Source organism: Trachurus japonicus, chromosome 7 (genome assembly GCF_045865225.1).
Source record: "Trachurus japonicus isolate A0001 chromosome 7, Traja_1.0".
NCBI lineage: Eukaryota > Metazoa > Chordata > Actinopteri > Carangiformes > Carangidae > Trachurus > Trachurus japonicus.
In genome coordinates this window covers 16391517-16417454 of record NC_140913.1, presented here as the reverse complement: position 1 = coordinate 16417454, position 25938 = coordinate 16391517, and the positions used below count along the sequence as shown (strand labels likewise).

Genomic DNA, 25938 nt, shown 5'->3' with positions numbered 1-25938 from the left:
TGCACACACTCCTCTCTTTCTCGCACACAAGCACAACCACATACAACAACATACACCATACACCACACATGGGTGGGCGCACACGGGTAACTTTATGTGATTACAGACAAACACAAGTTGACAACTCCTCAATGTCAGTGTAGTGAAAGATGGCCACATGTCTGTCTGATTAGCTCTGTCCTGACCATAAGGTTGTGGGTTTGATTCCCATGTGGACAGGCATGACACCCCCGGCAGTGGCCCCCTGTAGCACTCTCAAAATTTCTGTGAGGAAACTCTCTAGTTGAGGTTATTGTCTTACTATATTACGTTATTTCATCCGTGCAGTTTACCTTATCCGAACCCCACCCACCTCCAAATCCTGGAAAATCCTTTTTGTCCTAGAGATGACTGTCTCTTTGCTAACCCTCCTTGTTTTCCTCTAAGTAGCACCAATCATTGTAGTGTGTGTGTGTGTGTGTGTGTGTGTGTGTGTGTGTGTCTGTGTGTGTGTGTGTGTGTGTGTGTGTGTGTGTGTGTGTGAGTTTGTTTGTGTGAGTGTCTCCCCAGCTGAGTGGAATCACCCTCTGTCCAGGGCACATTCAATGAACTTGGCACTCACACCACCTTTTTCACCATTCTCCTTTCACTCTCTCCTCTGTCTGTCTGTCTCTCTCCTCGTTTCTCTTCATCGCCTTACAAATCCTTCACTGCCCTCTCACCATCTTTTTATCACCTTACGCCAAGCTCCCTTATTCCTCCCCTGACAAAAACACAGATGAGACTCCTCGACAAAAAAAACAAAACAAGATAGAGATAATGGCTTATGTCCAATCGGCCCGTGGTGCTAATCAGCGACCATCGTGGGAAAAGAACAGGGGAATAGGGGTGGTGGTGGCAGAGGAGTTGGTGGTAGGAGGAAAACCAGGCCCATTGTCCTGGGGAGATTAAAGTCCCCGAAAAGGCGGCATTGTCCACCGACGGGGATAAATCTTCCTCCTCCCGTCACTCAGGGCCTGAATTCAATTCTCCTCAACCCCTCCTAAAAGAGAGGCTTATCTCCTGCTCAATAGCTTGTTGCGCTACAAGCCAGGCAGGAATGCACCGAGTTGTATCCCTGACACCCGCTCACTGAGTTAAAAAGGAATTAGGGGGGGCGAAAAAAGAGAGAGTGGGAGAAAGTGAGCGTCTGAATTGCGACCTCTATTTTGCCAGAGGATGTGCACTGGAAGGCAGATTGAGGTGCCGATAGAAGCTGACAGACGGAGAGGGGACGGGAGAGCAGGATTGATTGACTGCTGCAGAGGGATTGAGGCCAGTGCAGAAGAATAGCAGCCCGCTCAGTCCAGTTTCTTCGGGGGGCTGCAAGCAGCATGGTAAACTGCTGCCGCTTTGGAGGACAGACAGAAGAGCCACAGCGGAAGAAACCACTTGGGAGCTCCTGGCATGCGGTCTGGATGCCACCTAACACCAACCCCGTCCATTCACCCCCCCCCCCCCTTCTTTTTCCTCCCTTTTCCTTTGCCCCCTATTGCCACAGCAGCATCTCTGTAACTGCAGTCCAGGGGGCATCACCAGTTGCTAAGATTCACTGCTTCACAACACTTGGATGCCCCGTACCCCCCTCAAACAATTCAATTCGTTTCAATTTGGTTCAATTCAGACCCCCTGGTCCCATGAGAAGGGATGGACAGAGACAGAGAAAGAATGGTTGGCAAATAAAAAGAACTTGTGCGGACTCGGGGTCCATAGTCCTTCTCTGTTTGGCCCCGGGGAGAAAAAACAAGCCCCACATCTCCATTTTTCAACCCTTTCTTCCTTTCTCTTTCACTCTACCCCATTGGAGCTATCTCCGGGAACAGAGACAAAAAGAGTGAGGAGAGAGAGCGAGAGGAGTGGATGGTGAGAGAGAGAGAGATATCGATATAACATTCATTGAATGCCCCTTCACTTTACCACTCCTCTCTTTAGAAAAAGTGAGAACAAGAATTTCTTCCCCTCTTTGGGACTCTCTCTTTGCCCCTCCGTACCCTCCTCCTGTTGCCCCCTTGTATAAAAAAAAAAAACAGGATTTTTCCGCTTCAGCACCAATTTCCACATTGGTTGTTTATGCCCACTCTGTCCTCGCTTTCACAATGAATCCCTCCTTCCCTTCTCCCCCCATTTACTGTGACTTGGCTCCTCTTAATGATGGGGCTTACACCTGCTTACAGGATTAAATTAATTAGCACGAAACAGGGATTGGTGGTGATGGTGTGTGTGTGGTGGGGGGAGGGGGGGTGAAGAAGAAGAAGAAGAGGCGGGAGGTGGCAGGGGGAGGACAACAACAGGGGGTCAGGAGAAAAGTACAGCAGGAAGAAGGCACAATAAAGAGTGGGCAGCTTGGTGGCTGGTGCTGGGCCTCATGTTCTGCCGGATGCTGGGGTGGGGGGCTGTTGGGGGGGTTGGTAGTGCCTGGACGAGCGGCTGATGGCTTGTTTCCAGTGGAGGAAACGGGGTTGGCCAAAGGTATGGGGAGTCTGGTTGGTGTGTTGTGGGGACAAATGTTCTCCAGAACAATGTTTGGGTGTGCAGGGTCAGAGGTGACAGCCGCCATTGTGGCGACATGTCTGCACCACAGCAACTCTACTGCTTGTTCCTGTGTCGTAGCTCCTGTTCACTCTGCCTCCTGAGCTCAGCAGCACTGCACAGTGTTAGAGCAGTGGTGCCCGAACTGGGGATCACTACTGTTTATTTTTTTGGATTCGATCTTTACTTCTCCTCAGACCCAAAAGTATTTCAATGAAAATAGAAGACAGAGAAAACAAAATTACTCAAACGCATGCAACCTTTGGTTAGGTCTTGAAAAGAGGGTGTACAATACTAAATACAATGCAAAGCAGTAAAAGTTTCACTATATATTGAAATAGGCTGAACAAAACGAGGGAAATGAGAAAAAGAGGTCCAGAAGAGTGAATACTTTGATTCATGCATCAAACAACCTTCAGCATTCATCACACTTTGCTTTGTGAATCCTCAAGTCTGACTTAATGATCATCGTCCACCCACCTCTCCCATCCATTATTGTGACTACATACTTTTAACTTTTGATTGATTCACTCTTAGAATGTGTTCTTTATTTGGAAAGGGGTTTATGAAAATGTACAGGCCTCAGCTTTGCCCAGGCTCTCCTCCCTGTGCAGGGCTGTCCTCTGTCATCTGTCTCATTTCTCATGACCTCAGTCTTCTCTCCGTCCCTCTATCTCTGTCCCTCTCGAAGCGGCTTGCTGTGTGGTTAGAGGCCCGGATCCATCAAGATAAGCACTTACAGATGGGCCCTCTACTATCCCTGTCATGCTAGCGCACACGACTTGTTTCCCTTTCAGAAGTTTGGGCAGAATGGCACTCTGTATGTCTGTAGACAGAAACACGTGGAAGAGATTTGCATGTGTATGCGAACTGAAGTGTTTCCTTCTCCGTGCGATAAGGTTGCCACGGAATTCAGGTTAGTGTCTGTATTGAATAGGGGATCATCGTAGTTTTGGCACCAATGTCATTCAGGCTCTGGGGTGAGAAAAACTTTAAGGAAGTATCTCGCATAATATTTGAGATTTCTGACATGAGGCTTTTGATAGGTGTGGATATACAGTCCCATGTCCGTCAAGCAACACACACACCTAGTTGGTCATAGATAGTTGGTGTGGTCCAGTCCATTGCGTGTTAGTGGTCACTTCAAATCCTTCCATATGACAGTGATTAGGCAGGACTCACATAATGTTTGTAGGTTCCTGCCATCAAACACACACACACACTCACACTCACACATAAAGGCTAAGAAACACACGTACGCACACTCCCCTGACCCCCCCGACTCCCTGGCTTAGCACATTCCGTACCTGTATTAGCAAACAGCTAAGCTAATTGCTTTCCGTTATTAGTGTGCAGCACAGTACACTTTCTTTGTGTCTCAGATTGCAGATTGTGTGTGAGTAACAGATGAGAACTGGTTAGATAAGCATGCTATTCTCAAGCGCATTTGATCTTTGTAGAATAAAAGTTACTGTATACTTCCTTTGTAGTGCTTCATAAATACTGTGACTTATTACATACACTAAAATGGACATATATATTTTTCTTTGATACTTAGACATTGGTTAATGAGAACTGGATCAGGGTGGTCAGGACTATGAAGTGTAGCTACATGTGACTTGTGACTGGTGGTGTGTGTGAGAGAGTTTACAGCTGTGACAGTCTGTGGCCTTACCCAAATTGGGCCTTATGCTGATAACACATTGACAAGATACTGGCAGACAGTGTTGGTGGATTATCACTGCACTTTATTCCATCAGCAGGTGAAGCTCAGAGGCAGTGCAAAGCCGTACATGAGTAATGTGAGATGTATTCTCTAAACACACCATGTCCACTTATGAAACATAAACCACGAACATTAGGAGGAAACATTATAAGAATTATTGTAAGGAAACATTATAAGAATCTTAGGAGTGGCTACACACAACAGAAATTGATCCTCATCAAGCTGTCGACAAGGGTTTGTTTCCTTACAGTACAGAGAGAAATATAGTTGAGAATCAATGACTGGAAGTCGTCATTGCGGCAGGAGGAAATAATATGATTTACGCTTTAAATATTTGTACAGTCAACAGTGGTGTAGTGTTTGTGATTGCACTGGAAATTTTGGCAATAGATGACACTCTGTGGCCTGACTTTGTCTTTATCCTTGCCATATAAACTCTCTTAAAGCTCATCTCTCTGATGCTGTTTCTGTCGCCTTCTCTCGTCTAACTTTTAGTAGGATCTCAGGGCACAGTGTTCAGATGGCTCCCCTGCCGAATGCAATCAGCAGACACTGCTGGTAATAACTTTCACTCATTCTTCATACTTCACTCTTCCCTCTTTTTCCCTCTCTATCTTCTCTTTTTGCTGTGCTCTCGCTTTCTCTTTCACATCCCCTACCTCTCCTGCCCCTGATTATATCCTACCTACCAGCTCCGTTGGACAATGGTGGCCAAATGAATGGGCTCTCCAATCTTGCATGATAAGTCACATGCTTAATATTAACCTTCTTTCAGCAAATGAATGTAAAAGAGGGAAGAGAGGAGTAGAGGAAGAGGAATGAGGAATAGAAAGAGAAGAGAAAAGGCTTTTTATGGTTGACTCCTGATAGATGCAGTATAGAGAGTTTTTGTTTCCTTCACCTCTTTGAACACATTTTTCCAAATATCCATCACAGTTGTTCTGCCAGGATGCTCAGGTATCTGTCTGCTTCTTGACTTTGCTACACGATGTTAAATGATATCATTAAAACAACAGGGAAGGTGACTGCCTCCAGAACTGCCATTTGTCCCATCCACAAGATAAAAAAAAGGGGGCAAAGACGACAAAAGCCACCAAGGGCCCAATGCCATCAAAGTGATTAGTGGCTGCCCAGGTAACCCCCCCCCTCCACACACACACACACACACACACACAACTCTGCCCCACCTTCATCCTCTCTCCTCTTATCAGGCTAATTGAAGACAAGCTCTTTGAGACGGACGCACAATAGAGCCAACGGTAGAGTGGCATTTGAGACTCAACGGGTGGACCGGGGAAAGGGAGATGCAGGGCATTCTATAAGCGCCCCCACCTACCCCCTCGTCTAAATCCCTTTCTCTGTCTTTCTTTTATCCCATGGCGTCTCATTCAGCGCCCTACTTGACATAGCTCAACCTCTGGACCCCGAGTTTATGAACTGAAGCAGCAGCTATTTATTTGGTGTGGAACTAATGTGTGGCTGCACCATTGTGCAGAGATTTGGAGCAATGTTAGCATTATGTTTGAGTTGCTGTGTGTGCTCGGATAAGCTGCTAGTCAGCAGACTTTGGCGTTAATACCGTTTCAATACCGCTGACAACTGGGGTTGACTAAATTGTCATCTGTTGGAAAACCAATAAAGTTATGGCAAAAGGACAAACCCCAAGATTTTTCAGTTCGGGTTCTCCTCCCACAAGATTTGCCTGTTTTTACTTTGAACTTTAAATCCATACATCCTTTCAAAACAGGTCAAGCATTCTATTTTTAGGTGAGAAGCACATGAACGTGGGCACCTGCCTGCTTGAAAAAAGTGGAAAGCATTGCATCATTCTATCAGTTTGAGAGAAATGCGAGCCTCCGCCCACTGAGTCAATACCAGTAATCTTCATAAAAAGATCTGTCTTCATCATTCATAGTTCAAAGGTAAGATTGTCCTATTCTCCTCTGTGACTATTTATCAAATCTTTCCATGCTGTCTCCAGCTCACAGAGTCGGCTTTATTGTTCTGTCCAGCTTGATTGATATGTCTTCACAGTTACACCTAGAACAACACGTAATCAGAAAATCAACGTTTATCGATGCGATTTTCTCCACCACTTCTGTATTGCCTTTGCAAGTTTAACACACGGCAATGAGAAGCTGCAGCAAGTTGGTATCCTGAAACTACACTCTGATATCATTGTCATGTCACACGTCTTATTTGTCATTATTTATTTAATAAGATGGTTGCCTCGAATAGTCAAAGTTATGGATTAACAAGCCATAGCCTGTCTCCCATAGCCGTGCTCGTGTTGATTCGTCCGCGTGTATGTTTGTGTGTGTGCGTCAAGCGAGCAGGTTGGGTTTTGAAGTGGTTGCGCTGTAGCAGTCTCTTTGGAGGACATGCAGCTTCAAGCAAACACAGAGCTCTTCTTAAACAAACAGGGCAGGACAGGAGAGCAAGACTAATGATGGGATCCATGCAGCTTACGCACACACATGTATAGACACACGAACACGAGCAAAGACTGGAGGAATTTGTCCCCGGAAGAGGAGTGGTGGAGATAGACCGGTGATCTGTACAAGAGGATGAAAAGATGGAAAAGTCCCTGTCTCTGACGACACATTCTACCCCTCTTTATTTACCTCTGGATGCCAGACGGAGGAAATCCGAGATTGAAATACTATCAATACCATCATGGACGATTGTCTGTTTTTGTCATGCATTTTTAAATCTTTTTGTGTTTTATCAGTATTGTATTTTGATTCTCTTCGGTGTATAGCTTGTATTCCTGTTGGAGTGTGTGTTCATGTGCAGGAGTCCATGCCTGCCTGAGCACCCTGATGCCATTGTGCAGCAGAGTCCTTGACAGAAGTGAATTAATCAGAGCCCTCTGGTCCATTTGTCTCTATTTGGGGGGCTAATTGGAAAAGAAGCAGGTGTTAATAGAGAGAGGAGAGTGCCACAGTAAGAGTGTGTGTATGAGTGTGTGTTTTGTGTGTCTACTGTATGCGTGTGCGCGTATGTGTGTAATAGAAGTCTCAGAGCTATGTTAACCAGACTTAATTAGGCTTGTTCAGGCTCCAGCCAACCTTACATCTTTCTCCCCTCTTATCTGAGATGAAGGGCGATGCAGTGAGTGAGAGAGAGAGAGAGAGAGATTGAGGGAAGTGGGGGAGGAACAGAGGCCTGCACTCAGGCCTTTTGCTTGTTGGCTGCCTGCTCTCTTCAAAAAGTACATAAAATGCTAAAACTAAAGCTTGAGCATGTCCACACAGATGCCTGCAGTAAACCTACACCCACCACAGAGAGGGCCAGTTTGTGACGCTGCCTGCTGTTTAGAGTGGGCACAGTGTGCCAGACAAGGCTGCATGTATAGAGGATGGGAAACACCACTCTGCTCCCCGCAGATATTTACCTCCACCGCTGGTGTCTGGGATTGTTTGTTTGAGATGCTCAATTGCGAGTGTGTGGCAGGCCTGTGTCCTGTCCTGCGGGAAACTGGCGATAAAGTTTGAACCTGTTTGGAAGCTCAATCAAAGGCCCCACTAGCTCGTTAGCTCCCTGCATATTTAGCTGTCTAAGTGATGTCAGCAAGTTTTAATGGACGGCAGCTTTTCTCAATTACGCAGGAGGGAGGCAAGCAAACTGTATCCAGTGCTGTGTGTGAGTGTGTGTGTGTGTGTGTGTGTGTGTGAGAGAGAGCGTGTGTGTGTTTGATGTGGTGTTTATTCAGTTGAAAGCTGTCTCCTGTGTGGTCTCGCCACGGAGTTATCCCCCTCCAGATCACACACACACGCTCACCTGAGGCAGTGTATGTATGTTCGACGTGCACAAGCGTGTGCGCGTGCTCGTGTGTACGTGTACGTCTACACGGAGACAAGTAGGTGTAGGTTCGACTTGCGACAAATCTTTTTTTAATTTCTGGTTGCGCACTGCTCTTCCCACCGATGTCCGGTGCATCGGTGCACATAGACACACAGAACCAAACACACGCACACACACACACACACACACACACACACACACACACACACACACACACACACACACACATACACAGATTCAAGACATAAACATACAACAAAATCTTCCATAATATTTAGATATTTCCCTACAGACACAACTCCAGACATGTGCACACTCATGCATATATATACACGAACACGCACTGTTCTTGCTTCTTTCTGTCTGGCTTGGTATCGGGTTTGGTTTCAGTGTCACACACACTCGAGAGTTCGAGTACACAGCAGCTTTAGTGCTTTGTCACTCAAGACAACCCATCCTAAATGCATCCTTCCATATGGCTGGATGGTTGGCTCAGACCTCAATAATGTTTTGGTCCTCACTGGAATGTGTCTGTAGAGTTCAACATCAAAGTATCGAAAGCCGGCCCTGAATACCGCTTTGATTTGTTCTCCATTTTGGCTTGTGCTCTGATTGTTGTCTTTGAATCATAATTTGACCAATTTTAAAGTGGATTTTACACAGACAACATTTGATATTGTAGACATTTTTACCTTTTTTTCAATTAAATATGGGGTTTGTTTTGTCAGACATCAGAAACTCTTGTAGTTTAGTTGTTGCATCATTATACAGCACTAAAATTCATCCATCTCTTCATTTATTCTTTATGAGACATTGAAGCAGTTCTGAATCATTTATTAATTTATCATATCTTGTGACTTCTCCCTGGTTACCATCATCTCCCTCTGCTCATCTTTTCAAGGGCTAGAGTGGAGGAGAAGAGTTATGTTTATTTATGTGTTATTACATATTTATGTCTTTGAGGAAAGTTTTGTCTCAAATGTTCAAGTCTGTGTGTGTGTGTGTGTAGAGGGTGTGTGTTAATGTGGCAAAATATGCATCTATGTGAACATTCTGCCCTCCTGAACCTGGGATGCCCCCTGACACACACACACACAGTCACACACACACATACACACACACCAGTCAGAGGTGGGATGGCTGCAGGCGAGGAGGCAGGTCGGCAGCGATTAGAGGGGCTGTGTGTGTAATGGTTGCCATGTGCGGACCTATCTCATCCACCATTACAGACACACACACACACACACAGAGCGCCCACCTCCTGAATCCCTCCAAGATACCGTACACTTTTAAAAACATTAGCCACTAATGCTTTAATGCCCTCGCGTCGACATGGGGTTTGACTGGAGCTAAAATGGCAGACACAGAGGAATGTTGCCTTGTGTTTGCTTAGTGTATGAGGAAGGGCTCTGGCTTACTTTTGATTCAAACATGATGGAGCGGCAGCCTTGCTGCATACTCCTCAAAACATGTCACGGATGCATTAAACACAACAATGCAGTCAACTTGTTTATCTTTGCTGTTCATAATTACTTTTGCATTTGTTGTCATTTACACTGCACATACTGAAGCACCATTTTTTCTTTTGGTGCAGATCATTAATCACAGACCTCCATGCAAAATGCCAACCGGTGTGGATATTTACATTAGAATGGCGGGGTAATGCTGCCCAGCCAGTAATGACTAACGAATGCAGGGCACGGCTAGTGGCCTGTCTCTTGAGCGTGCCAGGTGTTTGTTCCAGGCCAGGCTGCATGAAAAGCAGCGTCTGACCTTGGGACGGGCGGCTGAAACCTGAGTTACCTCCACCACATCTAAATGTCGGGCACCTGAAAAAGTCTGAAGCTCCTCCCCTCCGCTCTTTCCTGTTTGTTTGCTCTTTCTCTCCTCTGTACCTGTCGGTCCACCCTTCATGATGTCAAAAAAAAAAAAGTGGGAAAGTACCAGGACCCTCCTCCTGCATCTCCTCCCCTTTTTTCTCCTCCTACTTCCAGCGTACGCACATACTAAAACCTTTGGCCATTGGACACTGAACAGCTTCCTTGTCTGTGAGTTCGGTGAAAGTAAACACTACCAGAGAAGGCGCAAAAACAAAAGTGTTATTGCGAGGGATTCACTGTGTCAACATCTTAGCTGGTGAGCTCCACAAGGGAAAAGGGGGCACTGTCTCGACTATTTACTGACAAAAGGAGCAGCGTACAAGGGAGTTATTTAATGTACAGTTCACCTTTACATGCACCCGCCGAACTAATCAGTAAAACAACATTTTTGTCACGGAAGGGTGCTAAGATTCCTCTCTTTAGGTTTTCACACAGTGATGTCGCTGTGCAGATGTATCCCATTCACGAGACAGCTATCAAAAAACACATTGTTCCTGCTAAGAGTTTAAGGAGGGCAGGAAATTGATGTAGCAAACAGGGCGTTGATGTTAGACCCTGTGAATATTGGCATTGAGGAGGTGAAGACCAAACCTTTCATGTATCACAGATTTCAACCGGTACATTTACTAAACATCGTCGGTCTCTGGCAGAAAGTAGCATTCCTTGTAGCATGAATGCGTTTCTTGAGCTTGTTCCTGGAAGGCTGGGCAGTGAGAGACATCTGTATAGAGAGACTAGACCCCACCCGGCCTGCGTGCGACACACACTTAGACAAACACACCGGAATGAGTAAGGTGTGGGCAAGAACCAGCAGAAGAAAAAAAAAGCCATTATCAGCGCCACATGTCTTAGCTCTCACTGCAGCTAAATTGTGAAGAGTAATTGTTTCTTGGATCTTGATTAGTAATTTAAGGGAAAGGGTGATAATGAGGCTGCCAGTAACTTGGCACTTTAGTGCAATTAGCAAAATCAGATGGGGGTTAATATAGACATCGCAAGGTGCTCAGTCACTTTGTCAGTGGAGTGAACAGACTTAGCCTGTACCCACTGCGGCTGAATACACTGCTGTGTTTACGTTTGAAGGAAAAAAAGAAAGAAAGAAAAAAAAACAATTATCCATCACATCTATACTTAAAAATATATATATATCTAAACCAGGTAGGAAATCTTTCTGTTACCACTACCTAACATGCTAACAGGCTTAAGCTGTTGTGACTTTATCTATTGTTCTTGTGTTTGTGGGTTGACAGAGAGGAGAGATTGATGTGTGCTGTGCAGGTGTTAGAGATAAAGAAAGAACCATGGAGGAACATAAACATGGATGACAGGAGAACAATAGTAGAGGATAGGTGATTTCTCACGTGTGGCCAAACTATCCTCTAAAATATTGTAGTAAAAGTTGTGAAGTTAAGAACAGCGTTCTCTGCATCAGAGTTTAATGGACTGCTGTTGAGCCTTCAAATTTCCTGCAGTGTAACTATTGATACATGCCACGAATGAACTTCTCACCTCTGTTCTGATCTTTCATCAGTCTGCTGTAATCTATCACTGTGAACCCTTCGCCTTTAAACATTGATCAAGTAGGGATCAACTTGATCAATATAGAAAGAGCTCTCTCTCACTCTCCTTTGTTTGGCTCTGTTCCGATCACAGTCTCTCTCCTTCACACTTGACTTGTCCCCCGGGTACAGCAAATTAATAATGCTGGCTCTTTGGCTATTCACTGGAATGCAAAAGGAGAATTGTATAGAGGTCCTTAATGAACTGGGTGGCCACTATTGGCCTCAACACCAGTTAACACAGCTTTTAATTATGGCTCTAATCAGAGCAGCTGAAGATAAGAGGCCCTGCAACCCCTGAATACAAGTGCCCTGCTGAGACATGCAGATGCACACGAGCACATGCGCACACGTTGAGCTCTTTATGAGAAAGGATATGTGCTCATTTGAGGAATCGCCCATTCCTTACCCAGCTTCCCTCCTCATTTATCTCCCGCTTCCCTTTTTTTATTGTTGACCCTAGACCTGTATGACCGAGCTAAAGAGGGGGCGAAAACATATCAGTCACCAAAATAGCCCAAACACTTTTTATTTAGAATCACTAAGGCAGTGAGTCAAGGGTACACACTGCCCCCATCCAAAAACATGAAGCAACAGGAAGAGAATGTCTACTGGAGCAGTCTGCCAACTTCCCAAGCTGAGGGAAAAATTGGTATTTTTATGATGAAGAGAGGAGTCAGAGCTCAGAGAATAGTTAATTTCTGTCACAGGGGAAAGGCGGAGGAGATATGTGACAGGCGGAGGTAATAAAGAGGTCAGATATTAGCGTTATTCCCTGAATATACAAGTTTTTGTGATTTCAGTTCCAGTGTTTCAGCAGCTGTCTAAGAAGCGGGGAATGGCTGCCAGCTACAGTGCTTGACTCCAGTAATAAGGATGGAAGTTAAGCTCTTGAGAGTGTAAGTGCTGCTCTGGAGTCGGTTTAGATCAGACCCTCCGCTGGAAAGGACTCCACATCAGCAACCTTCCTGCTTCTCTGGGATATTACAGAAGAATATGTAATTTTTTGGCAAAGAGGAGAAAACAAGTAGTTAGCTCAGTCCTCTCCCATGTGCATTTGATTTAATGCAGCCTAATTAAGGATGCGGCGTAATACTTGAGCACACTGCATGTTTAAGAGGTGAAGTATAAAAAGGTCAAACTTCTGTCAGTCCTCTTACTAAGAAGATGATTAGTTTCTTCAGTGTCCATCAGGGATGTTGCATGTTGGGTTGTTGTGAGGGATCCAGGTCACATGGGGTCAGTTTTGTCATGACAACCAGTCCTGCAGTTGTATATATACAGTATGTATGGTTGTTTGCTTACACATATGTAATGCAAGCGGACTCGTGTCTGTGCCTGTGTCTATGTTCATGTGTTTGTGTGTGTGTGTATGAGGCCAGGTTGTTTTGAGAAATGAAGCCATATAAGGCCTCGGATCAAAAGCTGCAGGAGAAATCGCTCCGAGGAGCCTGGAGAGAGAGAAACTTATCTCATTCTCATCTGGCTGTGATGTCTGTGTATCCCTGCCATTTTTACTCTGTCATTCTTTTATTCTCTGTCTTCATTATTTCTTCCCATCTCCGTCTGCCTCTTTTTGTACATTGGCTGGGAATCGTCAGCAAAGCTCACCTACTGTTTCTAATCAGCTGCCTTTTGTAGAGAGCAGTACCCCAACACCAGAACATGGCTCACACTGACTGCACACGCACATGCACACGCGCCAGGGAAAAACACTTTTGCAGCATTTATAAGAATGCCTTTTCTATCCCAGCACTGGCACGGATATAGATAGATACACACAAGCAATCTTGTGCACATACAGACAGTGAGATAGCACAGCAGACAGAATGGCATTAAGAATGACAAATAGAGGAAGATAGATAGTAAGGCAGACGGACAGAAAGAAGCAGGGCCCAGAAAATGACCCTCTTTTAAAGCCTGGTAGAAATCACGGCCGTCAGCACGCTCGGGAGCTGGCATGGCAAACTGTCGGAAAACAGCCCGTCCGTCTCTGGGGTCTCAAAGGCAGCCCCGCTTCTCCCTTCTTCTTCGCTTTCTTTCTCATTTTCTTTCTTCCTTTCTGTTTCTTTTCGTCACTCTCCAACTTGGTTGTACTTCCTGTAACCCTGGTAGCCTTTATTCCGCTCACTGAGAGAATTAGTTTGTAGTTGCGCTGCAGCTCCCACTGCATTGTCTGGCTTTAGTGTCTGTGCTCTCTTTCATGCTGTAGGAGACTAAACTGGCACAACCGTCCTCCTCTTCCTCACCTTTAGTTAGAGTTTTGATCCACAGCATGTTAATGGGGATGCTGTGTATGTTGCATTATATTGGAGTGCAGTGTTTGTGAGAAACGGACAGAAATCAGTAAAGCAATTAAAAAGACACTCATAATAAGAACATAAGGTATACTTTTGTGAGATTAACATAAATCAAGTTTAAGATTTTCAGGAAAGGTTTAATTAAGCAGACATAGAGGCAACACATAATCACTTATAGGGAATTGTTTTTGTCCTGGAGCTCGTTCATGTTCGTCGAGTCTCTATACAAATTGAGTTGGTTGATTTCAAAGCGGCCGTGATCTTTTCATCACCTGCTGTGTTTCATTATATCAGCTTGTACATCCACGGGGGCCCCAATGCTCACACACACACACACACACACACACACACACACACACACACACACACACACACACACACACTTACACACACACCTCACCTAATTAAAGTGGCCTGGTTAAGCACCATGCGTCAGGGCCTAGCAGGGGAAGGTGGCAGGGCATGTGGAGGAGGTGGGGGGGCCGCGGGGTGGGGCCGTACAAATCTCAACTTAAACGCAAAGAGATTAGACAACTTTTGCAAGATATTAGCTGTTCAAAAATGAGAAAAATGTCCCTAAGCCTCTTGTACAAGTGCTGGACCTGGTCAGACAAGGCCTGCTTTTGTTTCACAGGCAGAGGCATGGAGGACTGTGTGTGTGTGTGTGTGTGTGTTTGATGGTGGAGAGTCATCAGGGCTGTGGCGTGCAGGACAAGGGGACAGAACTGATCCAGGCCTGTGTGTGTGTGTGTGTGTGTGTGTGTGTGTGTGTGTGTGTGTGCGCACTCATGTGGTGGCTGCACAACAATCAAGCTAGGAATTAGCAATCATATTATGGTTTTCCTTGACTCAAACTCTACACACATAGGTAAGAAAAACAAGGGATAGTGATAAAAATGGGAAAATAGTAACATTTATCATTTATTTAGCCAATGTTGTGACACCTCTGTGAAAAATAAGAAAAATCATCATTTAGAATCCATATTTGTTTGTATCACAGATCTAAGCCTGATGTACACTGCTTATGTTACTGTGTGAAAGCTACTTTATCCAAGAATATAAGACATAACGATGATGTTGAGTCTCGCATGCTTCTAAGGCCTCGAATATAAAGACTAAACAGAATCATATTAATGTAATAAAATAAGACCATGAGCACAGGTGGATTTTCTCACAAGGTTACATAGGGGGAAAAAAGAAAAGATAATGGTAGTTTATTTGTAACTTTTGGCAGAGAAAAAATGTCTCTCAATTTCAAGGTCCATTTTAAGAAAATATCCAGTAGCATGGATTTTAATGGACATTTAATGTCACGAGGAGAGTGAAAGGGATGAACAGAGTGACCACCCACGAGGCCGACTCTCACTAGTGAAGGTGAAAGGTATGCAGCTGAGGTTCAGCACTGAAACATAAAAACAGCAACTTCCAATGTAAACTACTGAACCCAGAACAGTGAGCTACGAGGCTGCTCTTTGGATTGAAAAGTTTTTAGTTGATTTATATATGTGGATTTTCTTTTCAAATCACTGCTCATGGACTGCCTATGCATAGACATGTCTCTGTGCAGCCACACTGGATGTGTTCTGGACCCGCAGTGAGTGTGTGTGTGTGTTCTCAGCGGCAGTGTGTGTTGTCTCTGTCGGTCTGCAGAGACAAAGAGAGATAGGGAGGGAAGGAAGAGGGGTATTTAATGAAGCCCTCTCTGTGCGATAAGGAGAACCGCCAGAGTCCCTGGTGTGTGACATGGCCTGGCCCCTGTCATCACAGAGCTCCTGTTGTGGCTGAGAAACATCCCCCCCCCCCCACCTCCTCCCACCTCCCCCTCATCGCCAGTCCAAAGAGAGAGAGAGAGAGAGAGAGAGGGTGAGGTGGGGAGACAGTCAGACAGACAGAGAGAGTCCAGACAGGGGCCATGTGAGTGTGTGTCATATGGAACAGATTTAGTGCTAATGACCCCTCCGTCCCCCACCCTCGTTCCCCCGCTTTGTGCCCACCCTCTGCCACCCCCTCCCCACCCCTCCCACCTCCCACCTCCCAACACCACCACCACCACATCACTCCGTCCTGGCCAGTATCATCCCTCCATGAGGAATGAAGGTCTGTTCCAGCTCCAGTGTCCCGCTCGCCCACCCCACCCCTCTCCTCCTGGTCTTCACACTCCTGGACTCGAAATAGACTCCAGTCGTAAAAAATCAGGACCTGTGACGTGAACTTGACTGTTGGGAGACTTGTGAGGCTCGGGAGCATTCAAGTCTCATGTTGGACCCCGGTTAAATTGGAGAACAGTTAAAAATAAACAAGACAATGCCTGGCAGATTTTCAGTTCATTTCTTAGAAGTTGATTAACTGTTTAAGTAATTTCTGGTTCAATAATTGTCATATATTTGATGCTTGTTTTTGACAACTGAATTGAATACCTTTTGGTATTTAGAACCCAAGTCAAAATAAATCAATAAGCGACACCTTGGACTTTTGGCATTTTCACTTTTGGCCTAGTTTTCTCCTAAGTGACTTGATACCTGACTTGTGGCTTAAAGAACTGGGTGTCAACATGACTCGCAGGGTTGAGGGTTGGTGGTGGTGGAGGGAGCAGATACTTTATCAGGTTAAGATTAGTGAAGAGACAGTGTGACGGATCAGTGGCAGAGAGAGGAAGTATTGAAGGAAGGTGGGAGACGGTGTTGAAAAGGATCCAACACATATAAGACAGTGTTGTCACTTCACCTGGAGGCGCTGCCCTCACGTTCACCAGTAGCAGAAAAGTCACACAGTTTAAACAAAAGCACTTTTACTTCAGGGCTGAATAGTAATAGATTTAGCTTAAACAAGTACTTTTCAAGACGCATCACAATGTGGGGATTCTCAGCTACTCCCCAAACATGTGTCAGTGGCTGGAGTGTCCACCACTTTAGGACTTGACCTCAACATCGACCTTCACCCAGCCCATCGGCCCCATGCACTTCCCGTATCTCTGTCACATTGACACTGGCATTCTTTCACGTTAGCGCATCGCAGCGCCGCAGATAGGCCTGCCAGACACCCCCTGCGCTCCCCTTGTATCTCTGTCACAGACACACACACACATATACACACACACACACACATACATTGACACATGGTTAATTGGTAACCAGAGTTTATGGGTAGCCGGGAACTTATAGTTCGACGACGCTGTGGCGAGAAGACTTATGAGATAATATGTCGGCTTTTGGTGAGTTATGAGCACACGTGTGAGTGTTGGAAGACGTATGCTTGAAGTGTAGCGCTGTGCAAGACCAGGGTCGGTGCGTTGTCGTGTTTGAATTTGAGGTTGTGTTGAGTTGCTGTCGTTTTTATCTTGTGGCGGTGTTTGTTGAGAGTGGCGACCATCTCACATTTAGATGGGCACAACTTGGGATAAAACCAAATGTGTTTTTTTCTGTCACAATCTTTACACATGTGACGCTTAACTTAATTCACACACAGGTTACATGCAGTTTTCTCCCGTGACAAATCGCTAACATTTACGATTGTCACATATCTGACACTTTACCTCCAACGAACATAAACCGTGTGTATTACGCTTTGTTCTTTTAGACGGAAGTTATTTCCACCTCTTTGACTCTTCAATCAATACCAATAAAGTGCTCTAGTTATCTATTTTATCCTCCTTCAACAACTAGGAGATCAATAGTCATCTGTCATGGTTTCACCCACTGAATGTTATCACTTGTGTCGGAGATTAGCCGCTGTAGCATCTTATCCTGACATTTTCTGTTATCCTGAGCTATGTAGGTTAGAAGAAGAGGTCTGTCTCATGGCTATACTTGCCCAGTGGCCTCATACTGAAGAAACAATGTTTAGAGCTGCAGGGCCGTTTTGTTGACCCAGTCTTTTATTCATTTTCTGCTTGCTTCATTTAAGAAATGTAAAATATTCTTTTATTTTCTTTATCTTCTGTAGATTTACTTTCAGTATTTGCAGATGTTTTCATAGGCTTTGTTTTGTCTTTACTTATTTGCCTTTGCAGATAATAATATTGCCCGTTTTCCATTTGCACATACAGTTGGAGTTTAAAACAAATAAACAAAGAGCTCCAGCATTTTAGTGGTGTTTTGTTAAGTGTGCTACATGCATTTCCACAGTGAATATACCCTTAAATCAGTTTTTTGGTTGTTTTTTTTGTGCACTATTGGTCTCTCTGAGTCTCTTACTTGTGGGAATTTTTTTCTATTTTAAGTTGAAGAACTTTTAATTTAGCAGTTTTCCTTCTATTTCGTCCCTTCCTTTGTGTTTCATCTTGTTGTTAACCAGCTTGGTGATACACAGGTGTCTCAAACACCACTGAAATGGGGAAAAGAAATATACCCCAGCTTGTTAACGTGGGACCCTTGCTCTGTCAAACTGGTGAGGAGGGTCATCCATATCCCTGACTGTCACTGCACCCAACCAGGTCCATCCTTCATTCCCTCCTCATCCTTCAAGTCCTGACCGCTCTCCCCCATCTGTCTGTCAGGCCAGGACTTGACCTCTGACCTCTTGAGGGCCGCCCATCTTGTTACCCCTAACCCTCAAGTTGATTGTGTCACTGACCAGCAGTGGTTAATGTGTCTCATTTCTCCCTCTAAACAGAAAAAATTCTAGCGCACACCTTTTGCGGAGAATGTGAACGTGAAAAGCCAACACTGAAGTCCCATCCAGAAAACCACTCGGTGTGAAAACTAAACTTAGGATCTCATAATATTTAAAAACACAGGAAAGTAGCCTGTGTAAATGTTAAGATAAATTGTCTGCACTTGGCTATGGAGTGGGGGTAGAATAATACCACAGAGCGGGATTGGCTCAAATCACATTAAACGAGCAGTTCGGATTTTGAAATGTCATGTCATGTCATGAGATAACATTGTTATCCCACTTTCCCCCTTTTGAACACAGCAGCAGGACTTACAATGGCGCTAACATATCTGATATGCTACAGCATAATTTCCTATGTGCACAGACATAAATTAAACCTCAGTTCAGTCACACTCGCCACATCTTCTCCTCCCAGGATGAAACCGATCCTAATTATCATAGGAGAACAAAAATACGCCATTAAAGAGGAGAATACAAGGGAAACCGTTTCTATCCTCATTCTCCTCTCCGTCTCTCTCTCCCTCTCCGCGTCCTTGCACCTTGATTCCTGCTTATGCCCAGACTGATGAGCCCAATTTGGACTGGTTCTGCAGCTGCCTCAGTTTGATTAATGGCTCTAGGTGAGGCAGCATCAGCGCTGCCTCGTCCTTGTTTCATCACACACATACACACCGAGCCGCTCATTGCCACCAGACCAGCCTTGTAATTGATGACAGAGGCCTAGCCATTTGCAAACCAAATGTGAAAGAGAGAGAGAGAGAGAGAGGGAGACGGAGCAAACTCTGCTCCAAACACCTCTCCACCTTCCCTGTTTCTTTTTCTTTCTCTCCCTTCCTATCTGTCTCTCTCTCTCTCTCTCTCTTTCCACCTCCTCTCACTGTCTCTGCACCTGCTCTTTCATTAGGCATTTGTCACATTGATATGAAGGGCCAGGGCAGCATTGTGACATGCTCAGGAGGCAGTATAAATATTTGATTAGCCCTAATGGAAATCGTCACAGCGCGCTAATTGCGCCACACATTATCTGAGGTGCTGTATCAGCGGCGGACATCCCCTTTGATCCTCCCTCCGCAACCCCCCCCACCCCCCCTCCTCCCCCCCTCCTCCTCTTCCTTTTCAGCCCATCTCAGCCTCTCTTTCTTTTGTTTATGCAGTTTATTTTAGGTCATATGTCATTATCTGACCCCCACCCCTCCGCCTTCCTGCCTTTTCTCGTCAGTGGAGTCTCTTGTTGTCGTTATCGTTCCCTCAGAACACACTGACGGCCCGGCCTGGAGAGCTGTCTCCTCCTCAACGTGTGTGCTCACTTCTATGTTCTGTGTTGTCCTCTGCTGCTCTTTTTGTCAATGCTTCCTTCTATGCATTAACTGAGGCTAACTGCATACGCTACACAAACAGACACACACAGGGGAAAGTGGTGGACAGTACACAGTAAAAAGCACATGAACAAGCATTTTCCTCGTTGTTGTCTGCAGCTCATGATGTAGCACTGTTGAATGTGATCCAGACATAACATTTAGCGATGAATGAGACAAAGCTAAATTATAAAAATCTGTAGTGCAAGTAGAAATGTACTGTATGTGTCTGACTCATTAAATCAAAGGGTATGCTGATTTGTTGTGTGTTGAAATTTTGGCCAATAAGTCAGTGAAATCTGTCTTCGATAACTGATTCTAAAAGAAAATTCTCCTTGATTTCTTTCCCAACTCTGAGGTCTCACGAGTCCAAAATTGCCACACAGCTGCAATTCAGCTTGATAGTCATGTTTTCAAAGAAGTTGACATTTACTGTATTTAATCACAGTTTTAGAAGAAGTTTGTAGTGAGCACTAAGTCAGTTTTTATTGCTCCAGTCACCACTCGGCTCACTCAATGTGCACCTACATCCTGACTGCAAACCACGCTTTGAATTCAAATCATTTTCTCTTGTTTTATTTTATGATGAATGTGTGTCCTTTCAGCGATCGCGATTCCTTTTGATGTGCACACAATGAGGTGTTTTTTTTTTTTTTTACATGTCCTTCCTTAACCTCCATCCTGTGTGTATTTACTTGTTGTTATTTACGGCGCGTCTGTTTGGTGTAGCTCCTCTCTCTCTCTCTCTCTCTCTCTCTCTCTCTCTGTCTCTCTCTCACCCTCCCTCGGACGTTTCTATTTAGCCAAAGACAAAACAAGTTAATTAGATCGGAAGTGCAGGCCTATCAATGGGGAATCAGTATTCAAATCAAGGCCTTGTCTGGACACAAACAGCAGGAAGCCAAACAAGACCCCGGCGCTGTTGAATGGGAGGATGGGAGAGGGAGAGGGAGAGGGAGAGACAAGGAATAGAAAGAGAGAGAGAGAGAGCGAGAGTTAGGGAGCCCTACTGTGGAGGCATTTCAATTCTTAATTTCTCTGTTTGGTTTTTATGTTAACTGCACTTACTGTCATTTATTCTTACTTTGCCCTCTTGTTATAATCTCAGATTCAGAGTCTACACTTTTGGCCAAGAACGTGAACACATAGCTACAAGGAATTTGAATCAGGTTTCACATTACTCTGTACTTGCATATAAATAGACATACAGTAGGAAACAGCAAAGATACTCAACAGATGAGATCAAGAATGATACAAAAATAAATGATGACAGCCAGATGACAGTCCCTTTAAAAAAAAAACACCAACAAGCAGCTTATTACAACCCACGGTAATTCATTTTGCTGTTAGAGTCAAGACATGAAACACCATTACCAGTAGGTCTAATGAAATAGTTGGTAGAGGTGCTGGATGTCTGGACAGCTCAGTGCTGCTGCTATGTGCTGGTCTAACCTCCCTCTGCAGAGCACCTGACACACCGAGCTGTGATGCTGCCAGTCAGGAAAGTCTCTCGTGATGTGGTTTGACAAAGTCTGCAGCAGGAGGAGGGTGGACTGAAAGGAGACTATTGTTTTTTGTAGTTAACAGCACACTCTGCATATACCATACTATTCTTTTTTGCCAAATCGTAACCAAACACTGATCACTCCATTAACTTAACCATGTCTTTATTATTGTAACCATAGCGACATGCCTGGCACCACAGGGTAGCCAGATGGTTGCGGTAAAGAAAAACCTATATGCGGACTTGTTGACTTGCCTCTGTTGTAGGTCTCTGTCCTCAGCATGTTTTCTGTGATTGAAAAAAAGTAAAATAAAACAAAGGCGTGTGTGTGTGTTAACTTGCGCACTTCTGGTTCATTGTTGGCCAGTGCAGGATTGGATGCTTTTATTACAGAATGGTCTCAGTTTCTAATTTTAAAGGTTGAACATATTAAACATGAACTTTGATGAATAGATTTCTATTGATAAACACAACTGCTGCTGAAAGTTTTTTGGTAAAGTCTTAGTCTTTGAGTCTTTATCAGATCGAATTTTACAATATTTGTCTATTTATTTGTAAATCTTATTAGGATACAAAACAAAAAACAGGGAAAAATGTTAATTTTTTCAGTGCAAACAGAACTGAAACTTCCAGAGCATCTAGTGAAGCCCAATCAAAACTACTGTCAACGTGGGCGTCATTGTTACCTTTTCAGTAAAGTAAACTAAAGGCAAATGCATGCAAAGCAAGGGGGGTCGTCTGTCAACATGAACTCAGGGAATGGTCTATTCTTTGAGTCAACCACTGATCAACTGGTTTTTTCTCCCATCCCTCCCACCTCTGACTCTCCCCTAAAAGCTCCGACATTATCGATGTGAATACGGCATTCACTACAAAATCAGAGTTTGTTGCGTTCGCGCTAGAAGAGGGTTTTTTATTTGCATTATGTTCAGGTGTTTACATCAGTGTCAGGATACACATGTTCGTATGGAAGCGCAAGAAAGGGAAAGGGGGGGAGAGGATAGAGGAGGAGAGGCAGGGAGAGAAGAGGAGGACATGGAAGTGGAGAGGGAGGGAGGGGAGGTAAAGGTCCCATTATCTCGTGTGGAGGGCCACCTGAGCTAAAGACAGCCATTTGTTCCCAAATCGACCTGTCGACCCCCGCCTAATTACCAGCCAATTATTTCCAAATGGGCTGCGTTCACCCCACACCCTGTACACTTAAAGAGGAGAGAGACAAAATTGCCTGCGCTCTCTCTCTCTCTCTCTCTCTCTCTCTCTCTCTCTCTCTCTCTCTCTCTCTCCCCCTCTCCCCATGGCTCTTCAGTACCAACATCTTTCTGTCTCTCCTCTTGTTTCATCATTATTTATCCAGAAATACTTTTGCAGTTATTGTTGCAGGATTTGCAGTGTGTTGCCCAACCACACACACACACACACACACACACACACACACACACCCCTCATTTTTATTCCCAGTTCACTCTGTGATTCTTTTGGTGTTAATTAAGTGGCCTAATTAAGGGAAGAAGTGACTCTGAACCTGTGTGTGGGTGTGATTGTAATTGTGTGTATGTTTGTATATGTATTTAATTTTTAAGAAACAGGAAACCGTTTGATCATTGCCTTTTTCACACACACATGCATACACACACAGAAAGTCATGTCAGGCCTCTCTCTTAGCTCCCTTGTATCTCTATTCTCTCTCTCTCTCTCTGGCACCGGTCAGTCTCAGCAGGCCGATGTGTATCGATGGGTCCGGCATGCAGGAGCCACCCGAAGGAGAAGAAGGCTGTGCCCCTGTTCCCAGAATTCTTTGTGGTTGGCCTCCATTGTTCAGCACCACTTGTATACAGTATTGTCAGACTGATTGTGAGTCTCACTCCACGGACGGGCCAGAGAGCGAGCAGAGCAGAGAGGGGAGACGCAGGGAGAGAGAATGAGGAGGAGGAAGGGAGCAGTAAGCATTGTGTCCCTCGCTCGCCATTCTCCTGCCTTCCCATCTGTTTCCCTCTCTTCCTTCCTGTTTTTGTGGGATAGTGAACAGATTAGTAATAGCACCGGCACAGCTCCTAATAGGGGAAGTCATGGTCGGTAAATACGATGGATCGGTTTGAGATATCATCTGGCTGAGTGGCGCAATAGTTTTGAACTCTGACACCTTGCTGCTCGTTGGCTGACTTTGATCACTTCGGTGCAGTGTGTGTGTGTGTGTGTGTGTGTGTGTGTGTACAGTATATGTCTGCAACTCAGAACACACTATATGGTTGTAACTCTTTTTCTGGTGTAAGTAGATCTCCTAAAATAAAGATTCTCATCTTTAAGCTGTTTTTGTTTGCCAAGTTGTTCGGTTAGATAACAATTGGACCTACTCATATGTGAACATGTAAACAGATAGATAAAAAATTTGACAAGTAATGAATTAGTAATTAATTATCAAATATTGTGTCATTTCTCTGATGGCACACTTCAGGTTCATTGACACTAGATTGAATGTGAAGTGTCACAAAAAGAATAAAACTGAGTGATGCTAAATGGTTATCAATTTTTCTGACATTTGATGAATCTTTGTCATATTATGTGTTCTATTCTGTTAGAATCACATGGTGGAGACAACTCCCCTCTGACAAAACCTGAACAAAAACTGTGAATTAAAATAATCACAAAGTCAATATTTAATGACTTACATGTTAATATGTCCACCTCTGCACAGCTTATTCCTCTTGAATAATATCTGATAGATCTCATAGCTTAATATCCACACAGGAATCATTTAGACTTCACTTGATCTAATCTGATATACGTACAGTCGGTATTCTTGAAAGTTCAGTGTTACATTCCTTCATGCGTCTACTTTAGGTGTGTGTGTGGCAGTGTATTCTGGTGTGTGTGTGTGTGTGTTCTGCTCGTTGGGAGCTGAGGCAGCGCTGCGCACCGGCCTCCTGGCTGAGTTTGAAGCTAAGTGGATTAGCATATCTCCCATGTCAGCTCCATTCACTGTGACAGCCTGATGACATGGGACTGTGTGACGGCCGCGACCCACCTGACGTCCATGCTCAGGCCTCCCAGCAGGTGGTCTGACTCTGGGAGGGAGAGAGAGAGAGAGAGAGGTGGAGTGAGTCTGATATGGGCTTATGGGAGGAAAAGTCAGCACCTACTTGAGGTTAACAGCAAACTTGCCGTTTTATCTCTTTTACCCTAATTGTGGAAAAAGGGTATTTTCCTTTTGCTGCGTCTGTCTGGTTATTTAAGATCTATTGAGATCATTGAAATTGAAATTTTTAGCAATCCTTTTTAACACAGATTTATATTATATTATTCATCTATCATTAAAAAGTGTGCAGCATACACTCACCAACAATGGCTAAACAATCGAGTCTTTTATTTTACAGAATATCCTAATTAAACACGTGTGTATTTGATTGTCAGTAACTTATTTCAAGAACATTAACTGAATTACTTTTTTTTTAAATTCTCATTTTGAAAATGTGCAGACCTGACCCAGACATATTTCTTCTTTTTCTCTCTTTCTCTCACTCAGCTTTTCTCTTCTCTAAACTTCTACACTGCTGCATTCTCTTTATATTGCTACCTTTCCATCCTGTCTCTCTTCTCCTCTCATATTGCACACACTCACTAGTCTCCCGTGACCCACCTCATACTCCCTGTCACACCATCTTACTCCACCACCACCACCGTTCTCCTCCTCCTCCTCCTCCTCCTCCTCCTCCTCCTCAGTCTCACTCCAGCCTTGCCAGGCAATGCTAACAGTTTTGTCAGGGTGATTAATAGCATGCTGGATTGTCGTTAATTCACTGGCTAATGACTGGAGGGAGCGGGTGAGAAGAAGAGAGGAGCAGAGCGGAGAGAGGCTGGAGAGTAATAGACTGATGTATGAGTTAGGCCGCTTCCTGTGGCAGAGGTGAATATCATCACCTCACAACTAAACCCCTCCACATTCACAACAGCACTCCTCTTTACACAATGTTAGTGCAGCCACTGTACACGGTGGTCAGAAAAACCTACTCACTTGGATGTGTAGTGAACATTTATAAGACAAAACAAATATTTGTTATTCTGTTCAATGTAACTCCTAATCACATATAATATAGTATAACTGATAATGATAATAACTGATTTCCATTATTCTGAGATACATTGTGTTACAATCTGCAAGGCATGTCTGCTTTAGCTTTGCAGATCCTCATTTGACTGTGGCTCTTAATTGCCTTAGTTTTATGTGGACAATTGAGGTGATCGGTAAAACCGTCACCATCTTTTGCACAGAAACTCCAAAGAGCAAAAAAGAAAGTTAAAGAAAAGATGAATGCAGCCTGCAAATGTTGCAGGGGACTGTTGCCTTTACAAGATCATAGATAAGTGTACAAATACATAAAATAATACACATACAAAAGAGTTCATTTTGCATTCATATTATATGTTGCACATCTCAGAGCTGTAGACCTGTTAATATATTTGATGTTTTTATCATGGAGAAGACTTAAGGTATGTATGGATGGATATGACAGGAAGTTGATCAAAATCATTTCAGAGTTCAGATATTACTATAAAAAAAGAAAAAAAAAAGAAACATTACCTCCCTCTAACATTAAAACAAAAGGTGTCACCCGTACGCATATGACGTGCACGAGATCAACCTCTCTCCT

General features: G+C 44.3%; 1 protein-coding gene across 24 annotated transcripts in view; it reads left to right on the top strand.

Moving 5' to 3' along the window:
- The window catches only part of prdm16 (PR domain containing 16), a 175146-nt gene that overhangs the window by 26388 nt on the left and 122820 nt on the right, over window positions 1-25938 (top strand). For 3 of the 24 annotated variants that reach the window (XM_085781567.1, XM_085781565.1, XM_085781566.1), the window contains exon 1: window positions 16907-17030. The exons of 20 other annotated variants lie outside the window; for them this stretch is intronic. In XM_085781567.1, the coding sequence (XP_085637693.1) occupies window positions 17018-17030 (13 nt within the window). In that variant the 5' untranslated portion in view covers window positions 16907-17017. Of the gene's footprint in view, window positions 1-16897; window positions 17031-25938 lie in introns of those variants that run through there. One more of the 24 variants, XM_085781564.1, reaches the window with a different exon arrangement.